At 35.8% G+C, this 21,115-nt stretch overlaps 2 protein-coding genes and 1 pseudogene across 13 annotated transcripts; 1 reads left to right on the top strand and 2 right to left on the bottom strand.

Annotated features, from left to right (window-relative positions):
• Positions 1–2,057: 2,057 nt before the first annotated feature.
• LOC110599804 (probable protein phosphatase 2C 76) lies at positions 2,058–8,275 on the bottom strand. Of its 4 annotated transcripts, none has more exons than XM_043950380.1 (10): positions 7,883–8,271; positions 7,385–7,468; positions 6,996–7,291; positions 6,160–6,287; positions 5,515–5,613; positions 5,101–5,259; positions 4,371–4,457; positions 3,516–3,607; positions 2,829–2,903; positions 2,058–2,478 (listed from the first exon to the last, which is right to left on the bottom strand). In XM_043950380.1, exons 3-10 carry the CDS (start codon positions 7,241–7,243, stop codon positions 2,320–2,322), a joined length of 1,047 nt encoding a protein of 348 aa, XP_043806315.1. In that variant the 5' UTR covers positions 7,244–7,291; positions 7,385–7,468; positions 7,883–8,271; the 3' UTR covers positions 2,058–2,319. The 4 variants fall into 4 exon arrangements, with proteins under 4 accessions (XP_043806315.1, XP_021592069.1, XP_021592072.1 ...); XM_021736377.2 differs by having other exon boundaries at positions 7,385–7,435; XM_021736380.2 differs by lacking the exon at positions 7,385–7,468 and having other exon boundaries at positions 2,058–2,495; positions 7,883–8,275.
• Positions 8,276–8,883: 608 nt separating this feature from the next.
• Positions 8,884–15,502, top strand: LOC110600019 (annotated as a pseudogene).
• A 140-nt stretch (positions 15,503–15,642) lies between these two features.
• Positions 15,643–20,458, bottom strand: LOC110600017 (plastidial pyruvate kinase 4, chloroplastic). 9 transcript variants are annotated; one of them, XM_021736686.2, is made up of 5 exons: positions 20,070–20,458; positions 19,714–19,806; positions 18,470–18,900; positions 16,235–17,884; positions 15,643–15,968 (listed from the first exon to the last, which is right to left on the bottom strand). In XM_021736686.2, the coding sequence occupies exons 2-5, from the start codon at positions 19,768–19,770 to the stop codon at positions 15,833–15,835; spliced, it is 2,274 nt and encodes a 757-aa protein (XP_021592378.1). In that variant the 5' UTR covers positions 19,771–19,806; positions 20,070–20,458; the 3' UTR covers positions 15,643–15,832. The 9 variants fall into 9 exon arrangements, with proteins under 9 accessions (XP_021592378.1, XP_043806126.1, XP_021592384.1 ...); XM_043950191.1 differs by lacking the exons at positions 19,714–19,806; positions 20,070–20,458 and adding exons at positions 17,978–18,058; positions 18,162–18,256 and having other exon boundaries at positions 18,470–18,612; XM_021736692.2 differs by lacking the exons at positions 19,714–19,806; positions 20,070–20,458 and adding exons at positions 17,978–18,072; positions 18,165–18,256 and having other exon boundaries at positions 18,470–18,612.
• Between the last annotated feature and the right edge of the window lie 657 nt (positions 20,459–21,115).

Raw genomic sequence — 21,115 nt, 5'->3', positions numbered from 1 at the left:
AGGTATCGTAAACTTTTTTTATAATATGTAACGATCAAAATTATGAAGATATAGATTTTTTAAAATATTAAGAATATTTTAATATATTTTTAAAATTAAGAGTTTAATTAATGAATTTTTCTATATTATAGAGATTAAATAATAATTTATTTATTTATTATTTATTATTATTAAAAAATCTTAAATTCATTTCAAAATTTAAAAAAAAATACATATATTTATTTTTAAAAAATAAATAAGTATACGCATTGGTAGCGTGTCTTATATAATATAAGATAAAAATTATCGTGTTGAATTATTAGCTAAGAAATTCAATTAAAAATAAATAATTGTGATTTTAATAAGCATTTTAAAGTATTATTCTTTTATGTTATCAAATAAAACTATTATTATTCTAAATTTAATATGAGCAAGTAGGTTAAAATACTTTAAACAAAAAATGTTTTAATGTGTATGATTTGACTCAGAATTTCATTTAATTTGAAACAATACAAATAATTTTAATTAAAAAAAAAGCTTGTGTATGGATTTAGAATTTTAGATGGAACAAAGAATAAGGAAGAGAATTATATAGGAAGAATATTATTATTCTTTCCAACATTGAGGCCTAAAAGCCTAATGAACTGAGCCCAAAAGGCTGCAATACCATGAGCAGTGCAGAATCGGAATTTGCATAGGTGACACCCTCTCTCTTAGAGACTGAAACTAATTCACTCAATTCAGAAAATAAAATCAAAAGCCAAGAAATTTGAGTGGAAAAAAAGATTCTCTCTTCATCAAGCTTGTCAATAGGGTAGGTGTCAACGCTGAAAATGGGGCACGAGATGGTGATTGAAGCCCAGCTGAGCCAGCAACTGTCATCAAGTCCAACATCAGTTACATCCAATGGTCAATTTCCTTTCGCACCAACAGAAATATCAGAATTGAGTGTACTTTCTTCAGCACTTGACTCTGTGTATGCATCTCATACTTGGACTACGTTCTGGTACTGACAATTCTAAGAAATCTCTCCCACCATTTTGTCCAATTCCTTGGAATATTAGCTCTCAGATCTAATTGCAGACTTGACAACCGTGGAAGGCAACGATCTTCATTTACCACATGATGTAATCCTACCATACTCCCTAAAGTTTTGGTTTTTCTTTTTTCTTTTTTGATGGTCCTCGCTTTGAATTATACAATTTTCACCTTCACATTAACAGATGATAGACAGCACAGCTGGGAAATTTTTCCTGTTCTGATGTACTCCTTTGATTCTCCAAAGCAAAATGACATTGGTACATCTGAATTTATGTTCATTTTTAGGAAAATGATTCCATTACAGAAGTGTTGAAGTGATCTGTTCCTTTGTTATTTCAGTTGAGGAGTTATTCCTTGGTCTGTATCTGTAGATCAATTGTCAATGATCTTTCATCTGTGTAAAGTAGCGTCTCTATCGGTGTAAATTTGAGGTTTACCACTAGGCAGCCAGAAATTAGTTAATTACAATTATAATTGCTCAGCTTTGCTGCCAACTACACGTTTTTGTTTGCTTCAGTTTACCTTTTCTGTAAATTTCCAGAATGTATTTAAATACAAACAACTTCAAAACAGGCTTTAATCAACAAGTTTTGGCATTAAAGCTTCTAGAGTGAAGGCGATTTTGAGCTTGAACTCAGTATTGCTTAAAGATTATGTATAGAATATAGTTCACCGCCTGAGCAGTAGTACATGACAAACGTACAAAATTTAACACAACACTGATATAATGGTATAGCAACTCGTATCACTAACAAAAGGCATACTTTATGAATACATTCACAATAGCCAGGAGCTTGTTTTGGTGTTCCCAGCGTCAAAAAGTTTCGACAAAAAAATTGTCAAAAAGTGAAGGGGATGGGCCGGCTCTGGGTTATTGTCACATCCCTTGATGAAATTTAAAAGTTACAACTAGAATTTTGATCAATGCCAAGCAATCCCGTCCATTAATGCAAGTCTACATTTAATAAGCCCAATCCTTTAAACTTCAGAGACTATCTGGTATGGTTGGACCAAAGGTTAAACGCTAAGAGAGAAGGGAAGGATAAATTGATACCGAACACCTTTTATTAGATGCAATTAAAACCAGCAAGGTAGCAAAATACAGATATGTATGAACAACTTTGTAAACAAGCACGACGCTTGAGTCCATAATCTTCATGCAACAACGTTTTAAGAAACAAAACAATGAATAAACAAATGGACTCCTCCATATGCACATTCAGTTATAATGCATGCACAGATTGCAAAATTCGTCTGCCTAAGCCAATAAATCTACACTTGCAACATGAATACCAATTTCTAATGACTTTGGTTATTGGCTGGATCTGCCTTCATATGATGGAATTTCACTGCAATGCAGGTTATGTTGTCTGCACTGCCACGCGTAAAAGCAGCCTCTGTTAATTTTCTTGCGGCTGCCTCAGGTTCTTCTTCTGATCGAGCAATTGAAACCGCATCCTAGACATAATGCATTCCTACTCAGCAAAGAAGTCAAGGAAGCGTCTAAAAGTCGTACACAAAAGAACCAGAATGCCATCGTGACTTTGGTTGATTCAATCCAAAGGAAAAGAGAAAAAAAAGTCACTTCCAGGAAATCAACTCGATCATACAGACATAGCCAACTGAAGACTACATCACTAAGGTGATGCAATAACTTGAATCTCAAGTCTTAACCCCAAAAACCTACTAGGCATGTCTCCTTGTAATGATCAGAATTTCTGATGTATCATTCAGATACTTCCTGCTTCATGGGCATTTGTGCATGTGTGCTTGTAATAGGGAGAGAGATGGTGGGTTGGCACACTTACCTCATTGGGTACAACATCCCAAAGTCCATCACTTGCAAGCACAAGCAATTCAAGTTCTTCATCTATTTTCTGATCCTGAAAGGAAGAAAGAACACGATATAGCTGATTGATGCCTTGTGAATACAATTAGCAAAACCAACATACAGTTTGACCTATGATGCAAGACTTTCGTGTCCAAATTGAACTTCCATAAAACACATAAATAAAGCTTACCATATCATAGAGTTCCTTCAACAAGCTGCTACAAATACCAATAGTATCAGTCAAAAGTGAAATAGGGAACAAAAGAGGGTGTTACTCAACAACTACAGCTCTCTCTCTCTGGGTGGGGGGAGGCCATTGCCTCTTTTTTTTTTATGCAGCATAGGTAACTCTTTCCCACCCCATAAACCTCCTGCTGTAATACACTTAGAATTGAATCTGAGTCTTACAGAGAAGGCATAAGCAAAATTTTCATTCTTAATGGCTGCCTTTTTTAAAAATCATTGATGCTGCAGAAAAACTAAACAAATACAAGTTCAATATCTAAAATTCATTCTGATAATAATTTATTAATGAAGCAATATGAATGGATGGTAAAGTAGAAAAGACAATATAAAACTTACTGCTTTTAACTATATTATGTACAGATTCTTAATCCATGTGAAAAATAACTATATGCCTATCTATTTAGGACAGCAAGATTACCTGTATCTCAGGTTCTGCTACAACAAATTGCTTCAACATGCGGTTACCAAAAGCACGTGACATAGCTAATACTCCTCCTACCCTCCAGGTGCCTGACAAGACAATTAAATGCATGAGCAACTCATCCAAATTTATCCTAATTCAAATAATAGAGAATAAAAAAAAGGGAATAGTCCTCTACAAATACTATCTGATGCGCGGACTAAGGCTACTGAAAATCTATCAGGCTAGACACTGTTGTTATCTCTCTTTGGACAAGCAGCTCATTCATTGGTCCGGGATGGGATGAATGCTAGGTTTCTTGACTTGTTCAAGTTTGCAGTTGATTGGGTTGAGAATTTCTGGCTGAAAGATATATAAGCATCCCATATAGTTGTTATTTGGGTTAAGATTTTGTTGTTATTTCAGAATATACACAAACTCAAAATCATGATTATATCGTCTCAAACCCTTGTCCAACTTCCTAGATTGTTGAAAGCATCTAATCGACAGCTTGGATACTAGGACATAAGATAAGCTACCAACAAGAGCTAATTTGCTTAGAAGAAACTCCCCCCCCCCCAAAAAAAAAAAAAAAAAAAAGAAGAATATATATATCATTTGGACACATCACATAAAAACCAAGCACAATTTCAACCCAATTAGATTGTCCCTCACATCTACATTGCAAAGGCTTTAAAACTTTGAAGGGTCAAAACTCTTTCTTTTACAGAGTATTATTCCAAAATGTCTATACCATAAGTCAGATAAACTGAATGGTTAATCACCAGTTGCAGGTCATTCTGATACTTGAAAGCTGAAATTATAGCTCAAAGAAGATGATAGAAAGAAAGACCAAAATTTAAAAAACATTACCTGCCCACATTACTACTCCCCCAGCACTTTCAATTCTCTTTCTTTCATCACTTCTATTTGGTTTATGATCTTCAGAGAGAGGAATTGCTGTCCATGTGGAAAAAGAATAATCACGGATAATAGCGTAGCAACTACAAGGACGTACAAGTTAGCAATTTAACAATCACAAGCATTAGATGTAGAACATGTGACAACAAACACAGCTGTAGTTTGAGAGTATTACATCACCTAAAAAAACTGAAATGCATATTTGCCCAATTTGCATCTGAATAATGGTAATCATTAATTAATAACATTAAATGCATATTATTGTATAATGATATTATACAATTGAACGCATAACAGTAACTAACATATAATTGAGTAAAATGCACAAACATCAGATGACTCCTTGTACCCATAAATTTGTTTATTAAGCAGGCACAACCCCCATGGCATAGATCCTCTATCCAATACAGGTCCTCAATCAGCACTCTATAGATCAAAATTCACTATTAACAGCAGCTTGTGTCTTTAGAACCCTTATGTAAAATTTTCAACAAGTTAACATCAAACTTTCCATGATACTGCATAAATATTTTATCTTTTCACCAGAAGTTAATCAAAGGGCACATCCACAGATGAAGAAGACAGTAATAGAGTAACTAAAATGTCATTCTTCTAAATAATATTTTTTGGAAATGATTACTGCGCATGGAACTAAAAATGCAATTTACAACGAAAGCACTACCTTTTCCAGCTTTTGATATCACAGTTCGTGAATCTCCAACATTGGCAACATATAAATGGTTACCAACTAATACAGCTGTTGAAGCAGTAGATCCATCATCACGGTAGGTATCTTTTTCAGAGTCCAAGAAGTCCACATCAGTTTGTTTATATGTTTCACCTGCATAGTTAATAAGGTTATGATATGAAACCATAACAAAATATGTTCAAGGGGTTGCCAACATGTTTCGTGAATCCCATAAATGGGAAATGAGAGACTATGATATACCCTATTGGTTTCAACCTATCCTAAAGAGAGACAATGAACACTGGTGCTGCATGGGCGCCTGCACGACAATTCTACCAAGAAAGCGAATATGATGCAATAACATGATCCTGAAGATGGAAAATGATAACATCAGAAAATAGAACATACTTATAGCCAGTTTTGTATTTTCCATGAATTTTGGATGCTTCATCAGATTATCAAATAGGTGCTTCTTCAAATACTCAGCAGCGCGGGATCCACCATGACCTAAAATGATGTGTCAAACGAGTAAAACAGAAACCCATTCTACACACATGAAGAAGGAGGAAATACTGCTTCATTCATATAAAATAGTACTGGCAATAAAGGAAAAGCATGCAGATATTATTTCCAGTTATCCAAAGCTGTAGTGTCAAGACTTGTAGACTGCTCTCAAAGTGACACCATTTTTGAGAAGAAATATATTTCTTTCCTTAAATGATACTACAATAACTGAAACCATATGGCATGTTAGAGTTAGACACTGATGAATTTGTCCATTGTCTGTTTATGCAACTTCCTGGTTCTACAACCTTATTTTAAAAATTAAATAAATGAATAAGTATGTTACACGTGTTTATACATCCCTTGCACAGATCATAGTTACCATGTGGAGGTTGTTAAACGATTAAAACACCAATTATTCTAATGAATCGGTGTTTGCTCTTCCACCATGACCAGGTAATGCACCTTCTACCTCGAGTCAGAAATAGATAGTCATTAAATACACCTATAAATTGGTAAACTTCATTACAAGAGATCAGGAAATCAAACCATCAAAGATTCCAAACATGCAGACTGTTTGACCCTCAATCTTTGTATTCTTAATATCATAGCAATCCTCCATTGTGGCTCTCTTTCCCCTAAAACTTGAATATCCACAACTCAGTTTGCCGTCTTCACTGTCAATGGAAAAGAAATTACTGTCAGAAAAACTTCTTGTTCTCAAGACAGCTATTATTCGATCCTTATTGTTCAGTTCTAGATACATGAGATATAGACATAGTTAAAAAAAAAAAAAAATCAAAGAGCTGAAATATGAAGGATTTTGGAGATGCAATTTCATACTTATAATTCATTATTCATGAGAAACATAAAAAAAAGTAGTGTTTGAATGATAATGCTATAAGGTTGAGATAGGGATCAATTGATGCTAGAATAAAACAATATTTAATGGTAATGGAAACTGCATTCCCAATTTTCCTCTTAAAAAACAAAATATTTCAAAGCTTGTCCTTGTTTTGCTAGTACATTCCAATCTTTTTTAGTTATTAAATAAAGAAACTCTTACTCATAATGCCACTGTGAGTTTCAATGTCGCAACAAATTATAGTTGACACCATTAGCAGTTACAAAATAAACTATCAAATACACCACTGCACCAAAAAAGAAAAGAAAAAAGAGAAATAGAAAGAAAAGTGCAATTATTGCAACTTCAGTTGATATCACCCCGTAGTCAATAGCTTCTTAATTCAATGCAAGTGTGATTCTAAACGCCCTTTGTTTTGCAGTATCAGAAGTTAAAATGATCGCCTAAGTGGATATACTTGTAGCTAATCTAAACCTTTTTTCCAACTCAGTTATCCATAAAAAGGAGAACCCGTAATCACCTTTTCCAGCCTCCACTAACATATCCACCATCATCATCTTTCTCAGGGAGCACGTCAACAACAGGTCCCCTTTTTGCCGTTGAGCCCGAATCCACCATCATATTTAGATTCATTGAAAACTCAGGTTTTAACGTATAACTGAGGTGGAGACCTGCATTTAAATTCCTGATATTGATCAACTGCGACCTTGTTTTGGATAATATCCCAACTCGAGCAACCACACTCCTTATGCAGGTGTTGCATATCATCTAATAGCAATCTGGCCTACAATGCCAGATCTCTAACCCAAGGATCAGCTGCGAAGATCATCATGAAAAGTCATATGTCATAATCAAATTCACCACAGATTATTAAAAACAACAAAAACAATTGATAGATTGAAGCATGACCTAGTTGTATGGAGTGCAAGAGATGGAAGTTCTCTGTCTCTCCCTCTCTCTCTACATTAATTGTGATGCTAAATCAGCGTTTTCCTCGACAATACAAAAGATTATCAAACGATACCAGATGTTAACTAATTATCAACAAATTGAAATGTCGTTAACAGTTCAAAAGAAGTGCTGGGAGTTCATGTATTGAAGGTTTTTTTTTTTTTTTCTTTGGGTGACGCAGGTAAAATTACTTTTAACAACTGAAATCGGCATTAACTCACGAAAATTATTCACATTAATTTGCAAAATTGAGCTGCATTATCTTAAGATTGAATTAACATATAGAGATAGAGACAGTCATGGATATATATACAATTTTGATTTTTTTTTCCCTTAAAAATTTATGGGTATGAGTTAACTCAGCTATAAAACGAGATGTACATCTAAGGATGCAAGAAAGAAAACCAAATCAATCAAGCACATCCTTACATAACCACGAACAAATTGACATCTTACCTTTAATCTACTAGTCTCCAAAGCAGCTGGAAATCAAAACGTAATAAAGAGCTTAAGATAGAGATAGAGAAAGAAGTTCCCCTTGAAATAAAAACGGAAATTTTTCAAAAAAATTCGGATCTCTGGTTGAAAAACCGCGAGTTTTGAGGAGGGGATCGGATCGGAGTTATGATCTGGTTCGAAAGTGGAGGATCTGAATCAGCTGATAACTTCCTCTCTCTATAAACTCAGGGAATCTGAAAACGTAGTCGGAGAGAGAGGAATAGAGAAACAGTGAGAGTGGGGAGATTTGTCGATATACAGTAGCGTGAGCGTATGAGTATGGAGGAGAGTGCGAGATTGCAGAAAGAAGGAGAATGAAGTGGCCTTTTTTAGCTACGCACCCAAGAGAAGTGGCAACGTGGCAGTCTTCATGCATCTACTTTAGCGATTATCATATGCGTTTGGGACTATTGTAAGTAAGACGGACCCTAGTAATCATTGAGGCTTTTTAAGGTCTAAAAAGATAAGGTATATATAGTTTTATATTTTTATGACAAATAAAAAATATATTTTTAAATTACATAAGCTAATTACTCATTAGTTATTTTATTAATAATTAATTATTTCTTTAATTTTGTCTGATTTACTACGAACAATAATAAAATTTATGAACTTTACTTTTAATACAACATAAAGTAAATACATAATTTTTAATTAAAATTTTGATTTAATAATTGTAGGATTACTATCATATAAAATCAAACATTTTAATATTTTCAAAAAAAAAAAACATTTAATAATATAAACTTTTTTCACATATTTTAATCAAAATAACAAGCAAGCTCCTTATATTTACATGGCTGCTAAGTGCATCATCCAATAGTCTTTCAGATCATTGATACTTGTGGCTTGGTGCTGAAACTTAATAATAATAATAATCAGGAATAATAATTCATTCATCGATATTATATTGACTTATTCTGAAATTTCGTACCTTATTTTTTAATTTTCACGTATAAAATATTGATTTAATGTCAATTTTGATTTAGTTCAGTGGATACTCGATTGTCCAAACCCCAATCGCTGCTTAAAAACATATATAATAAGTATTTTAACCGTAGAGGAGGATCCGACACGGAGGGGAGACATAGATTCAGGTGACGGGCCCAAGGTCGAAGGTGACGATTATTTGTCAATGACAAAGTAAGACTACGGCACCGGCACCAGCATTTAATAATCGCGCGTCGATCATCACTTGGCGCTCATCAGAGTTCAAAATTTCATATCATCACCAATACAACTTCGCGCGCATTTACAGCGGCGGAGGCGGAAAGGAGCAAACACCAAACAGAATGCTTCACCTGAGCAACTGCTTATATAGCAAAAAAAGTGGGTCCCGGCTCATCAACTGTTTGTTCCGGACGTTTCCAAGAAGCTTCTTCCTCATGATTCCTCTCTTCGTCTTCCTCACAAGAAGCACGAGATGAAGAAAAGTTCTTTACTTTTTGATATGGAACCGCAGTCGTTTATTAATCATTGATATATTCTTTTTTCATTGGCATCCTCTACTTTTTCTCTCTTCATTTTCATTATTGAATTCTTCAATTTGTTTCGATTACTTGATTTGTTTTAGTTTATCAAGCTCTGCATGTCAGTTTCTATTTCTAAATTTAGATTTTCTGGCGTGCTGATTTCACATTTCATTTGAAAGCGATAGAGAAAAGTTTTTATTTTTACTTTTTTTTGGGGGCGGATTTTCTACTTCCTACCATTTGGTTAGTCCATTTTAAGTTGGGACTTCTTTTTAGGTATCTTTTTATTTTTCGCATGCACGGATTATACTTAGAAGGAGCTTAGTACTGTGGGAATTCTCATTTGCCAATCGAGATATTTCTGCAAGGATATTAATGGCGTACTGCAACTTGATATCTTTGGGGAAATTGATCATACCTCTTGTTACTTTCATCTGATAATCCTAATTTTAAAATGCTTTTGATTGGCAGCACTACTGAGTATCTAAACACAGCAATTTTCAAGAAGCTTTATCCGAAGAGAAGGTTTGTGAATTTGTTTTATTTAATGTTTGTACTGATGGCAGTATTAGTTAGTTCCATGACCGGCTTTGTTGTTTTTAACGTCCATTGAATTACCGTTGTATGTGTTGTGCCTTGATATTCACGGCCAGCAAAAGTTGCATTTGGGTTTGTGTTTAAAGAGGGGTGTTTTAATACAATTTTCTTTTAAATTTTTTTTTCAGGGGTTGTCATTCGACTTCTCTGCAGCGTTTGAGTAAGATTCTTGGCTTTATTTATTTGAAGGTTGGATTTTCATGCAGATTGTAACTTCAATAAGCTACGGTCATGAATTATCAACAGGAGAAGATTGTGACGTTAGTTTCTTTTAAAACTGACTAATTATTTTGAAATGTTTTTCTTCCCTATAATTACTTCTTGCTGGCGTTATAAGCTTCAGTCTGAGATATTATTATGAGATTTGAGTAACAATTAACTGAGTAACAATTAACTATCATGTGAGCACAAAGAAAATGAATATTAGCAGGTGCAGGAGTAAAAGAGTCACCATCAGAAATGTTAAATTTAGAAAGCAAATCAGCAGTATAGCAACTCTAAGATAGCACTTTCAATATAATTTTATTTTCGTTTAGTGACAGAAAATCACCCTTTCATTTTGAAAATAAAATTCTAGTCAAACCTTTCTATTGTGGCATCACTGCTGCTACCTTGTTCAGACATGCAAGTGGTGGAATAGACCACCACTAGAGCGTCCAAGTATGAGGCATCGCATGTAATTACAATACATTATGTTTTTGCAATTTTCGTTATAGTTTTGGCTGCTTGTATCACAGTCAGTTTGCCTTTCTCCCTTGCTTCCAACATAATTAACATTTCATTGGATTGAAACTTATAGCATCTAAATTTGAGTTTGATTTTGAGATTTTCTATAATTCTTGGGCACCTTTAACATATCTTGTGATTGTTTTGACTTATGATTTTTCAACTTAAGTGGATCGTATTGAGTCACTATTCTTGTTGATAATGTGTTCTTCAGGTTTCAGGATCAGAAGTCAGAGAAGAGTACTGGACTGCAATATTCTTCCAGCAATGGGATGCATTCAGGAAAAATTAGGATGACTATAAGCTCTGTTTCTGACGAGTTTCATGGGGGATTAGAATCTGGATCTGAAAGAATCAAAAGGATTAGAGAAGCATTGAAATCATACTCATTTGGTCGTAGTAATGCTAAAGGCTTGAATTCCAGGAATAAAATTCTTGACCCACAGGGGTCTTTCCTTCAAAAGTGGAATAAGATATTTGTATTGTCATGTGTGATTGCTGTTTCACTGGATCCTTTGTTCTTTTACGTACCTGTGATTAATGATAATAAGAAGTGTCTTGACTTAGACAACAAGATGGAGACTACAGCTAGTGTTTTGCGTTCATTCACAGATATGTTTTACATACTTCATATTATTTTTCAGTTTCGTTCTGGTTTTATTGCTCCTTCTTCTCGAGTATTTGGAAGAGGTGTTTTAGTTGAAGATTCTTGGGCAATAGCCAAGAGGTATTTGTCATCATATTTCCTAATTGACATCCTCGCAGTTCTTCCACTCCCGGAGGTGAGGAAAATCGCTGTATCATGCATGTGTGTTGCTGAAATATTTATCAGCCAACTTATGAGAAGGGCTATTATGTTGTTTTAGAAGCTCTAAATTTTCAAAATTATTGTACTTGAAACTTTCATAGGCAATAATTTCCTCTAAATTAGCAATTTACTGGGAACTTCAATAGTTTCTGTGGATTTCTAACTTGCTGTGCTACACCAGGTGGTAATTCTAGTGGTCATTCCAAAAATGAGAGGCTCAAGATCTTTGAATACGAAGAACTTGTTAAAATTTGTTGTTTGCTTCCAGTATTTGCCAAGATTTATGCGACTGTATCCATTGTATAAGGAAGTTACAAGGACTTCTGGCATATTGACAGAAACTGCATGGGCAGGGGCTGCATTTAATCTTTTCCTTTACATGGTTGCTAGTCATGTAAGTTTGATTATGAGATAAGCATTCATTTTATGGTAAAACAAATGAGAGGCATAGACTGCTTTTATAAGGTGAATCACAAAGGTTTCAGTGGCATACACTAATAAACTGGAGGTGGACACTAGGGGCTTGGATTTATGTGCTAGCATTGATGGAGATGTTCACCTCTCTTTATGTGATTATTTCTGTTACTTTTTAACTATTTGGAAATTCCGTACAAGACTACTTTTGTGTTTATATATTTTGATGTTGTCTGCAACATTAACAGGTGCACAAATTTATTTCTCTCTCTCTCTTTCTCTCTATGTGTGAAACAATTTGGCTCTTGTCTTGTTCTGTTTAATGTAATAATGTAGGTTGCAGCAGATAATTGGAAAGTAATGTGGAAAAAAAAAGTTCTATGTTCTTGCATAAATTATGGACGTCTTTGAGCTATTTATTGTCATCAAATATTCATTGACTGGCTGTTCCCTATAGGTACTTGGAGCCTTTTGGTATTTGTTTTCCATAGAAAGAGAAACAACATGCTGGAGAAAAGAATGTCATGGTTCTGGTTGCATCCGTGATTATTTGTATTGTGGTCCTAATAAAGGAGACAATACAGGATTTCTGAATGTCTCATGCTCTATACAGGCACCAAATACAACGTTTTTTGACTTTGGAATATTCCTTGATGCCCTTCAATCTGGTGTTGTGGCATCTAATGATTTCCCAAAGAAGTTCTTTTACTGCTTTTGGTGGGGCCTGCGAAATCTGAGGTTTGTGTTTTTATTTTTTATTTTTCATCTTTGAAGGGAACAATTTTTTAGCTGGCGTGTTGCTGATTGTTTGGCCTTTCAGTCTTTGTTCTCTCATGCATAATTTTGTTCTCTGGTCCCATCTCTATCCATTTCTAATTAAGATTTTTTGAAGCACTGTGCACTTTTAGAAGGGTATCTAAAATGTTGTACCTGGCTCCTTCTAATTAAGATTTTTTTAGAAGCACTATGCAGTTTTAGAAGGGTATCTGATACCTTGTACCTTGCTCCTTTTTGCAGTTCTCTTGGTCAAAACCTACACGCACCTTTGTCTGGGAAATCTGCTTTGCTCTTGTGATTTCCATCTCAGGATTGGTATTGTTTTCGTTTCTCATAGGAAATATGCAGGTTGGTAATTAATTTCCATTTTGTTGCTATGCTATGATGTTTAGAGGAAGGGAATAGACATGATTTAGTTATGTGCTTTATTAATCAGTTTTTGTTCGGGTTGTTATCTTACTAGTACTTATTAGAATCCAAAATCCAGGGGCGGCCATCAAGGTATACACATAATTGATTATGGCATAAAACTGTTCATGAATATTTTGACCAGTTATATAATGAAGCTTGAGCATTAGTTGCATTTTGTGTCGTTGGGATGCTAGATTTTGGATATCTGATGGGGAATCCCTTATTAGCAATATGATATGGTGGTTGAATTTACTTCAAAACTTCCTTTTATTCTTTTAATGAGAAAGAATCAAAGAACTTAGTAAGTTACTCTCTGAAGATATTTGGATGTCCTTGTCTTTGTACTCATACATCTACTTATGTGCATTTTGAGAAATGAACATGTGATTTGTCATCAGTGGTACGGCGCTTTATCTGTTTCCTTTTATTGTTGTTGAATGGAGTCATTTCAATTTTCCACATGTCTGAACAACACTGCTTTGTGAAAGTTTATAATGGTTTAGCGTGGCTGATAATTATGCGTAAGTGAAATTAACTGGATGGTTTGGCACAATATCTTGATGAACTAAAGTTTCTCTGGAACAGACATATCTACAATCCACAACCAGAAGATTGGAGGAAATGAGAGTTAAGAAGCGAGATGCAGAACAATGGATGTCTCACCGCTTGCTTCCTGAGAATCTGAGGGAGCGGATCAGGCGACATGAACAATACAAATGCAACAAACCAGAGGTGTTGATGAAGAGAATCTGGTGCATAATCTTCCCAAGGACCTTAGAAGAGACATAAAACGTCATCTCTGCTTGGCGTTGCTTATGAGGGTGAGTTCCTTCTCCTTTTATTTCTAGGAGAGCTGCATGTGACGAAGTTATCTTTTATGGACTGTTTCCTACGCCTTGTTATGATTTAATTCAGCATTGTATGAAGAGATATATTACCATTATATCCCCTTTTTTTGTTCTTCTGTTTTTATGTTCACAGAGGGGAAAAATGCTTTTTCTGGCTTGTATGAACAATCATGCTTGGCTCCAGGTTTTAGTGATTTATAGCGACTTGGGGCAGTGTTCTGATAGAATGACGTAATAGTTGCTGTGAATATCACAGTAGTTTGTGAGAATAATGCAGTATTTGTTATTGGAATTGCAGTGCAGGCCGGGTTCTTTTCCTAGTTAAAACAGTAAAAGAAAACTGATAATTATCTTTAGTTGTCTTTTCTTTTCCTTGTAACACCTTAATGGCCAAAAGCATTTCACCCAAGAGTATCTTTGTTTCTCTATGCGTGTTCAATAATCTCTGAAGCTTTAATTCATCCTCCTGTCCTGGATGTGTATTTCAAGGTACCAATATTTGAAAAGATGGACGAGCAACTGCTAGATGCAATGTGTGACAGGCTCAAGCCAACGCTCTACATAGAGGAAAGCTACATTGTCGGCGAGGGAGACCCAGTTGATGAGATGCTATTCATCATGCGAGGCAAGCTTATAACCATGACCACCAATGGTGGAAGAACTGGCTTCTTCAACTCTGAATACCTTACAGCTGGTGACTTTTGTGGAGAAGAATTGCTTACATGGGCCTTAGATCCCCACTCCTCATCTAACCTTCCAATCTCAACCAGAACTGTTCGGACCCTTACTGATGTCGAGGCCTTTGCTCTATCGGCTGATGACTTGAAATTCGTTGCTTCTCAATTCCGGAGACTACACAGTAAGCAACTTCGCCACACATTCAGGTTCTACTCACAACAGTGGAGGACCTGGGCAGCATGCTTTATACAAGCTGCATGGCGCAGGTATAGTAAAAGGAAGCTTGAAGAGTCTCTACAACAAGAGGAGAATAGGTTGCAAGATGCATTAGGCAATACGAGTGGAAACTCACCGAGTTTAGGTGCCACCATATATGCCTCACGATTTGCTGCTAATGCACTTCGAGCTTCACGGTATACTGGTCCTCAGAAGGCAAGGTTGTTGAAGAGGGTTCCTCCAATGCTGCTTCAAAAGCCTGCAGAACCCGATTTTACAGCCGAAGAAAGATAGAGAGCCAACATAGAAATGAAAAAGGGGAGACTGGTTAACTTGGGATGCACAGTTAATAGTTACTTCTTGTTGGCTTAATGAGGTAGCACATTATCTTTTTGTATATGGTTTTCTTAGTGTATTTTTTTCAGCTCTTCCAAAAAAGAAAAAAATTGTAGTTGGTTTTCATTCATCATATATCAGAAAGGCGACCAGCTATTATTTTTCTTCTCTTTCCAAAAACTGAAAAGCAAGAATGAATACCTGCCACAACCATTGGATTTACTAAGGGTCTGTTGGCATTGTTGTTTGAGCTACGATTGAGCAAAACACAAATAATAAAATAATTTTTCTCAAACTGCTTTTCTTCGACAGTATTTAAAATAATAATTTTTCACAAAAATTTTTTAATTTCAAACTCAATGCCAAACAACCCTAAGAATATTAGCATGTCCCTTCATAAAATGTCACCTACGCAATTTCAAAGAGGCTGGTTGAGGAGAGAATGATCCTAATGTTCAGTAGCCCATATTTTAATGCAATCACAGTAATATATCATGCATAATCCAAAATTTACAATTACTAACTACGGAAATGGAAAATATTACACCTATAAGACCAAAAAGAAAAAGAAAATTACAGAATCCAATGGATGGAGACACAATTATTCACTGAGAAGAACTTTTTATCACAAGAGGTGGCTACAGAGTAGAATGGGCTTTAAGTCTGCTCTCATCCTGGTGGCTTTCGGATGGAGGATCTTGTCCAAAGTTGAAACAGCCTCCACCACGTGTTTCCCTTTGTTCAGCATGACACAACTTACCCTGTTCAAGACCAAGAAAACCAACTCTTGATTCTCTTCATTTATAGACCATAAGAGATGCATGTGTCATAATTCTTCTTTCAAACAATGTTAATCATAGTAATTGTGGGTAAGCAATGAGAAGGGCCTCTGGAATAGTGATCCAAAAGCCATCAACGTCCAGGCAGAGTGTGAATGCATGCTTACATAGATCCTATAAACGCTTTGAGACAAAAGATGGTAAGATTATTAATAAAATTTTCTAAGCACGTATCATGTTGCTTTTACCTCCGTCCATTGGCTGCATCAGTGATTTCTGCTCTGGTGGGCAAACCTGACTTTACAAGCGACTCCAAGACCTGAGTTGCCCAAATGACTGGTATGTGTGCAGCGCCACAAAGATAGAGAATTTCCTCCTGCATATCAGCCAACCTTTCCCACCCACATTCCACTGCGAGATCTCCTCTAGCAATCATGACCCCCAAAGGATTTGAGGATCTCATTGCCTCTAACAGCACTAAAGACAATTTCTCAAACCCACTCCTTGTTTCTATCTTGAGAACAATTCCTAGGTTTTGAAGTTTCCGCTTCTCTAATTCTTGGCGGAGCACAGCAATATCGCGCGTGTCACGGACAAAAGAAACACCTACCATGTCAGCATGAGCAGCAACAAACTCAAGATCCATAAGATCCTTGGAAGTAAGTCCTTCAAAGCGAACATTACTCTCTGGGATGTTAATGGATTTCTCAGAACCAAGTTTCGCGCCTTTGGGACCAGCATGTGTGATAGAGACCACAATCTCTGACATACTTGTTCCTCGGATAACTCCCCATATCTTTCCATCATCGAAGGCAATGGGCTCACCAGGTTTCACTGAATCAAATAGGTACCCAGAGGAACAAGTAACCCTATGAGCACCACTCATGGATGTAGACAATTCATCTTGTCCAGAAGAATTACCTCGTGATATTATTAGCAAATCTCCAACTCTCAGTCTGATTGATGGTGCAGTAGCAGGGACATCCACCACTTGTCCAACAGGAGACCTGCCTATCTTTCCCTTTACATATAGTCTTGTTCCGGACTGAACATAAGCAGTCCTACTACACTCAGCCACGTATCCAGTACTAGAAAAAACATGAAATTTTCTAACAATCTTGAGTCTCCTTTTCTTTCCTCTAGCATCACGAAATCTTAAAGTGTCATCCACCTCAAGCTTAGGAAGAAATTCTTGGTCATCTATGAAAATTACTGCATCAAGAGACAAATGAGAGGGAGGAGGACCTGCTTCTTTGTGAGCCAGCCATACCTGAGCGGGAAAGATTACATCTCCAGCAGCAGTTTTTTTGGGAGATATTTTCATTACAGCCGGACCAGGCTTCAGCTTTCCAGTTCGGAGCTTTGGTCCAGCTAAATCCATGAGAATCCGACAAGGTTTTTCTAGCATTTGACTGCTTTTCCTTACTCTGGTGATAATTTCACTCCAAATACAAGGATTTCCATGTGCACAATTGATTCGAATAATGGACATCCCTGCATTGATTAGATCAGTAATAAACGTTTTACTTTCAATAGCTTCCACGCCAACTGTTACCATGATATGAGTAGTTCTGCCCTCTTGTGTTGGGCCCAACAATAACTCCCTATTAAAAGATGCCTTCTTCCTTATCATTTGTAATGTAGACGCTGCATACTTCTGTTGCTCAAATCCTTTTTTAGAAGAGAGTTCCCCAGTGACATGTTCTTCAGGGTTTAGGGAATTAGATTTTAAGTTCTCCAATATTTGAATGCTTGCAGCAAGACTTGCAAGGACATGAGCATTGATAGTCTCCAAGTTCAAAAGACCAATCAAAGCAAGATCATCTTTCAGCTGCTCAACATCAAGGCATCTCAATGCCAGATAATGTATCAAGTTTGTCGCACTAACCAAGTAATTTCTGCAATGATAGAAACCCAAAAATTAGATGGTGCTCATAAAATTAAGAAATAATGAAACAAAACTTGTAGCAAATAAAGAGATGGACTTCTACAAAAGAGAAGGCAGGATTTCAGTGTGGCACAACAGCATTCTTGCTCGTACCATTGACTAGTATGTTTGATGATATGGCCACCTTCACACAGAAAACTGTAGTACCATAAGGTTGAGAACTCGAAGAAAAAAAGAAAGAAAGAGAACGAAAGCCTCAATTGCTGATTATTAAAAGAATGCATTACCACCTCAAATAACAGGGCAATACTTCTCCAACTTTCAAGAAGCTGGTTCTACCTTCAAGTTGTGATGGGAAGAGAAGGTATGGGATATCTGCCTTCTGCCAATATAATGTGTGTACATGTTATAATAATATGCAGAATTATTTTACTATACTCTCATTCATTTGTCTAGTTTGGTTTAAGCCATTATCTAATGGGGAATGTTGCAGGCTTGCAGCCTGTGCTTACTCAATTGCCTCTAGTTGACATGAAGTTAACAATATAAGACCAAGGCCTAAAGGAAGAACTACATCTAAAAGCAATAAATCTACCTGTGACACAATTGGAGTTGTGAAGCGTTCCATTGTTCTGATGCTAAGACATGCAATTGAATAGCTTTTATTTTGTCAAGGAGGCTTCCTTGTTCTCCTAGAAGCTCAACTGTATGCGCAAGGTCAGCTTCTGAGTACGAAAGAGAAGAAACAACTTCTGCATCTGAATGATTGAGACAATCATTTTCTTCCAAAGATAAATCCGTTTGATCATCAGCAAAACCATAACAGCTGCCACTTTCCACCTGATCGCTTTCATTTGGAATTGCAAAAGCTAAAGTTCTTGGTGTCGAGTTCCTCCTATGAAATGCTAATAATTGATTGCTGCAACTTGGATGCCACTGCCTTCTTTGGAATCTACATGGCAAGTTTGAAGGCTTCACCTTCAGATTTGACAATGCAGATCCTAAGATATCAATTGATTGAACGGCCTGAAGCGCAGGAGAAGCATTATGTCCAGCAAGCTTGGATTCTAATTATGAGAAGTTGAAGATACAAGCTAAAAAAATTGAGAGAGAACAGCAATAATCCACTTAACATGTATATCAAACAACTTCAACATGTATGATGAATGCAATTAAGAGGAATAAATAGCTCACATAACGCTAGGAGAATCAAAAACCTTGATTTAAGCCAATTAATACACGTTTTTCTTATAGCCTGTAAATCAGACTATCATTTTAATGGGTCAAACTGAAACTCAGGTATTAGTAGGAGAAACCAGCAGAGGACATCATCACCGATTTATAGTTCCGCAAATACATAATAATTTGAGAATCTATGAAATTAAGATGAACGAGTGTTTTTGGTACTCTATATTGTCCCATGTCAGTGCCACAACAAAACGCAGTTCAGCAAGCAAGGAAGGCATGCATACTGACAAAAGAAAGAGGCCATTTCCCTTCTAAAATAGATTAGTATAAGCACTAGCATAACAAATTCTCCTTGAGATGGTAAGACCGCACCATAACGGAAGTCAGGTAAATCTTGAGTTAGCTAAAGTAGATTAAGTTTGGTATATAGAACATGTGAAAATGGGACGTTAATTTCACAAGTCGTTTTAGCAAACAGTCGTAAAAGAATCCAAAGAATTACCCAATCAATGATATTAGAAAATATGGATTATCCAAACAGAATCATTAACCACTGAAAGTTATCCAAGTAATCATGCTTTTCAGATATGTAAGAAGCAATTCACAATCCAAATAACAAAGTATAAAGCATATCCCAGAAGAGCTAATTACACGGTGTAGTTTTGTGCCCTGATTTGTGACTGCAGGAAATGAGAGTTCGGTGAGCATTATCAACGCCTGTAATATCAAGCAGACATACAAGACCAGCAAGAACAACAATTAAAAAGAAAAGAAAAAAAAAGACATTATCTTATCAAAAAATGAATTTTACTACTTTCCAGAACCATATTCAACTAAATAATATAAATAAATAAAAAATCTACAAATGATTGCGGAGGAAAATAGTTCGTGGAGAATTTCCTGAGAAACAAAAATCAAAACAATAATTTCTGGATAAAATCTCTAGAAATTTGGTGAAATATTATCGGATTCCGAGAGAGAGAGGGGGAAAAGATAAGAAGCGGTACCTATTTTATTATAGGGAGGGAGAGGATGAGAGAGGATCTCTATGGAAATGTGTTTTCTTCATTTTCCTTTAAGAGCTGCATAAAAAAAGACAAAAGAAATCGGGAGTGTGGAGGGCGCGTGCCAGATTCACGCAAGATTCAATACCTGCAGAATCTCTAAAGTCACTGGGGGATGTTTCGTTTGGTAGCAAATAGCAAAAGCCTTTGCTGTTTTTTTAACTTTTTCTTCCAAAAGTAGAGGGAATGGGATTGGGTGGTTGGACTGGAAACTCCCAAATTTAAATATATGCAATAGTCTCGGAGCTAATCACCTTGGTGAATTTTATTACTCGGACAGAAGAAATTATCGGTAGAAATAAAGTTGTAAATTTTTATGTGCTTTATATTTATATAAACGCAAGCTTTTTCATAAATATGAAAGTGAAATTATATTTGTCAGTACAAAGTCATATAAATTATAAAATTGATTTTATATTACATCACTCTGTACTATATAATTTGTATTCCAACAGTAATCTATGGCCTTTTTTAAAAAATGAAAAAAAAAAAGATTTGTAAGAAATAATGGGAGTTTAATTTTCATGTAAAATTTCAAGAGGTAATATCTGATCATAAAAGGTTAAATTAAAGTATCTAAAGTTTACGAGGCAAAATAGCGCTCTCTGCAAAGGGCTTCTAGGCTAGCCTCCTCGGCCTTGTGAGCAGGGGAAGGCTTCATTGAGGGCGCAATGTCGGTCAGCGGCTGCATCGCAGTCAAAATTTTTGAGCTTAAAGTGTTGGTTTCAACTCCATCATCCTTCTAAGTTAATATAGTGCTTGTTAAGTTTTTGAAAGTTACTGTAGGTGAATTGGCTTCGGGAGGTCTCTCCAAGAAAGTTATTGTATGGGTCAATAGACTCCATCCTTGCTATAAAAGATTGAGAAATCAGATCCTCTATTTTTCTCTCCTGAACCTCTATGAGCTTTCTTCGATTTCGCTGGCTTTCCTTCCTGCCTTTTACTTTTCCTTCTTCGTGAACAACCTCTGGTATTGGTTACAAAATTAA

Source organism: Manihot esculenta, chromosome 14 (genome assembly GCF_001659605.2).
Source record: "Manihot esculenta cultivar AM560-2 chromosome 14, M.esculenta_v8, whole genome shotgun sequence".
Classification (NCBI taxonomy): Eukaryota; Viridiplantae; Streptophyta; class Magnoliopsida; order Malpighiales; family Euphorbiaceae; genus Manihot; species Manihot esculenta.
This window is presented reverse-complemented; position numbering and strand designations above follow the sequence as displayed.

Coding starts and splice junctions, on each gene's coding strand:
- LOC110599804 (XM_043950380.1), bottom strand. CDS start 7,243: ATGATATGCAACACCTGCATAAGGAGTGTGGTTGCTCGAGTTGGGATA. Junction 4,458..5,100: donor GATATCAAAAGCTGGAAAAG/GTAGTGCTTTCG, acceptor CCACATGGACAG/CAATTCCTCTCTCTGAAGAT. Junction 3,608..4,370: donor GGGAGTAGTAATGTGGGCAG/GTAATGTTTTTT, acceptor TTGTCTTGTCAG/GCACCTGGAGGGTAGGAGGA.
- LOC110600017 (XM_021736686.2), bottom strand. CDS start 19,770: ATGCTCACCGAACTCTCATTTCCTGCAGTCACAAATCAGGGCACAAAA. Junction 18,901..19,713: donor AGGGCACAAAACTACACCGT/GTAATTAGCTCT, acceptor CCTGCGCTTCAG/GCCGTTCAATCAATTGATAT. Junction 17,885..18,469: donor CAACTCCAATTGTGTCACAG/GTAGATTTATTG, acceptor CTATCATTGCAG/AAATTACTTGGTTAGTGCGA.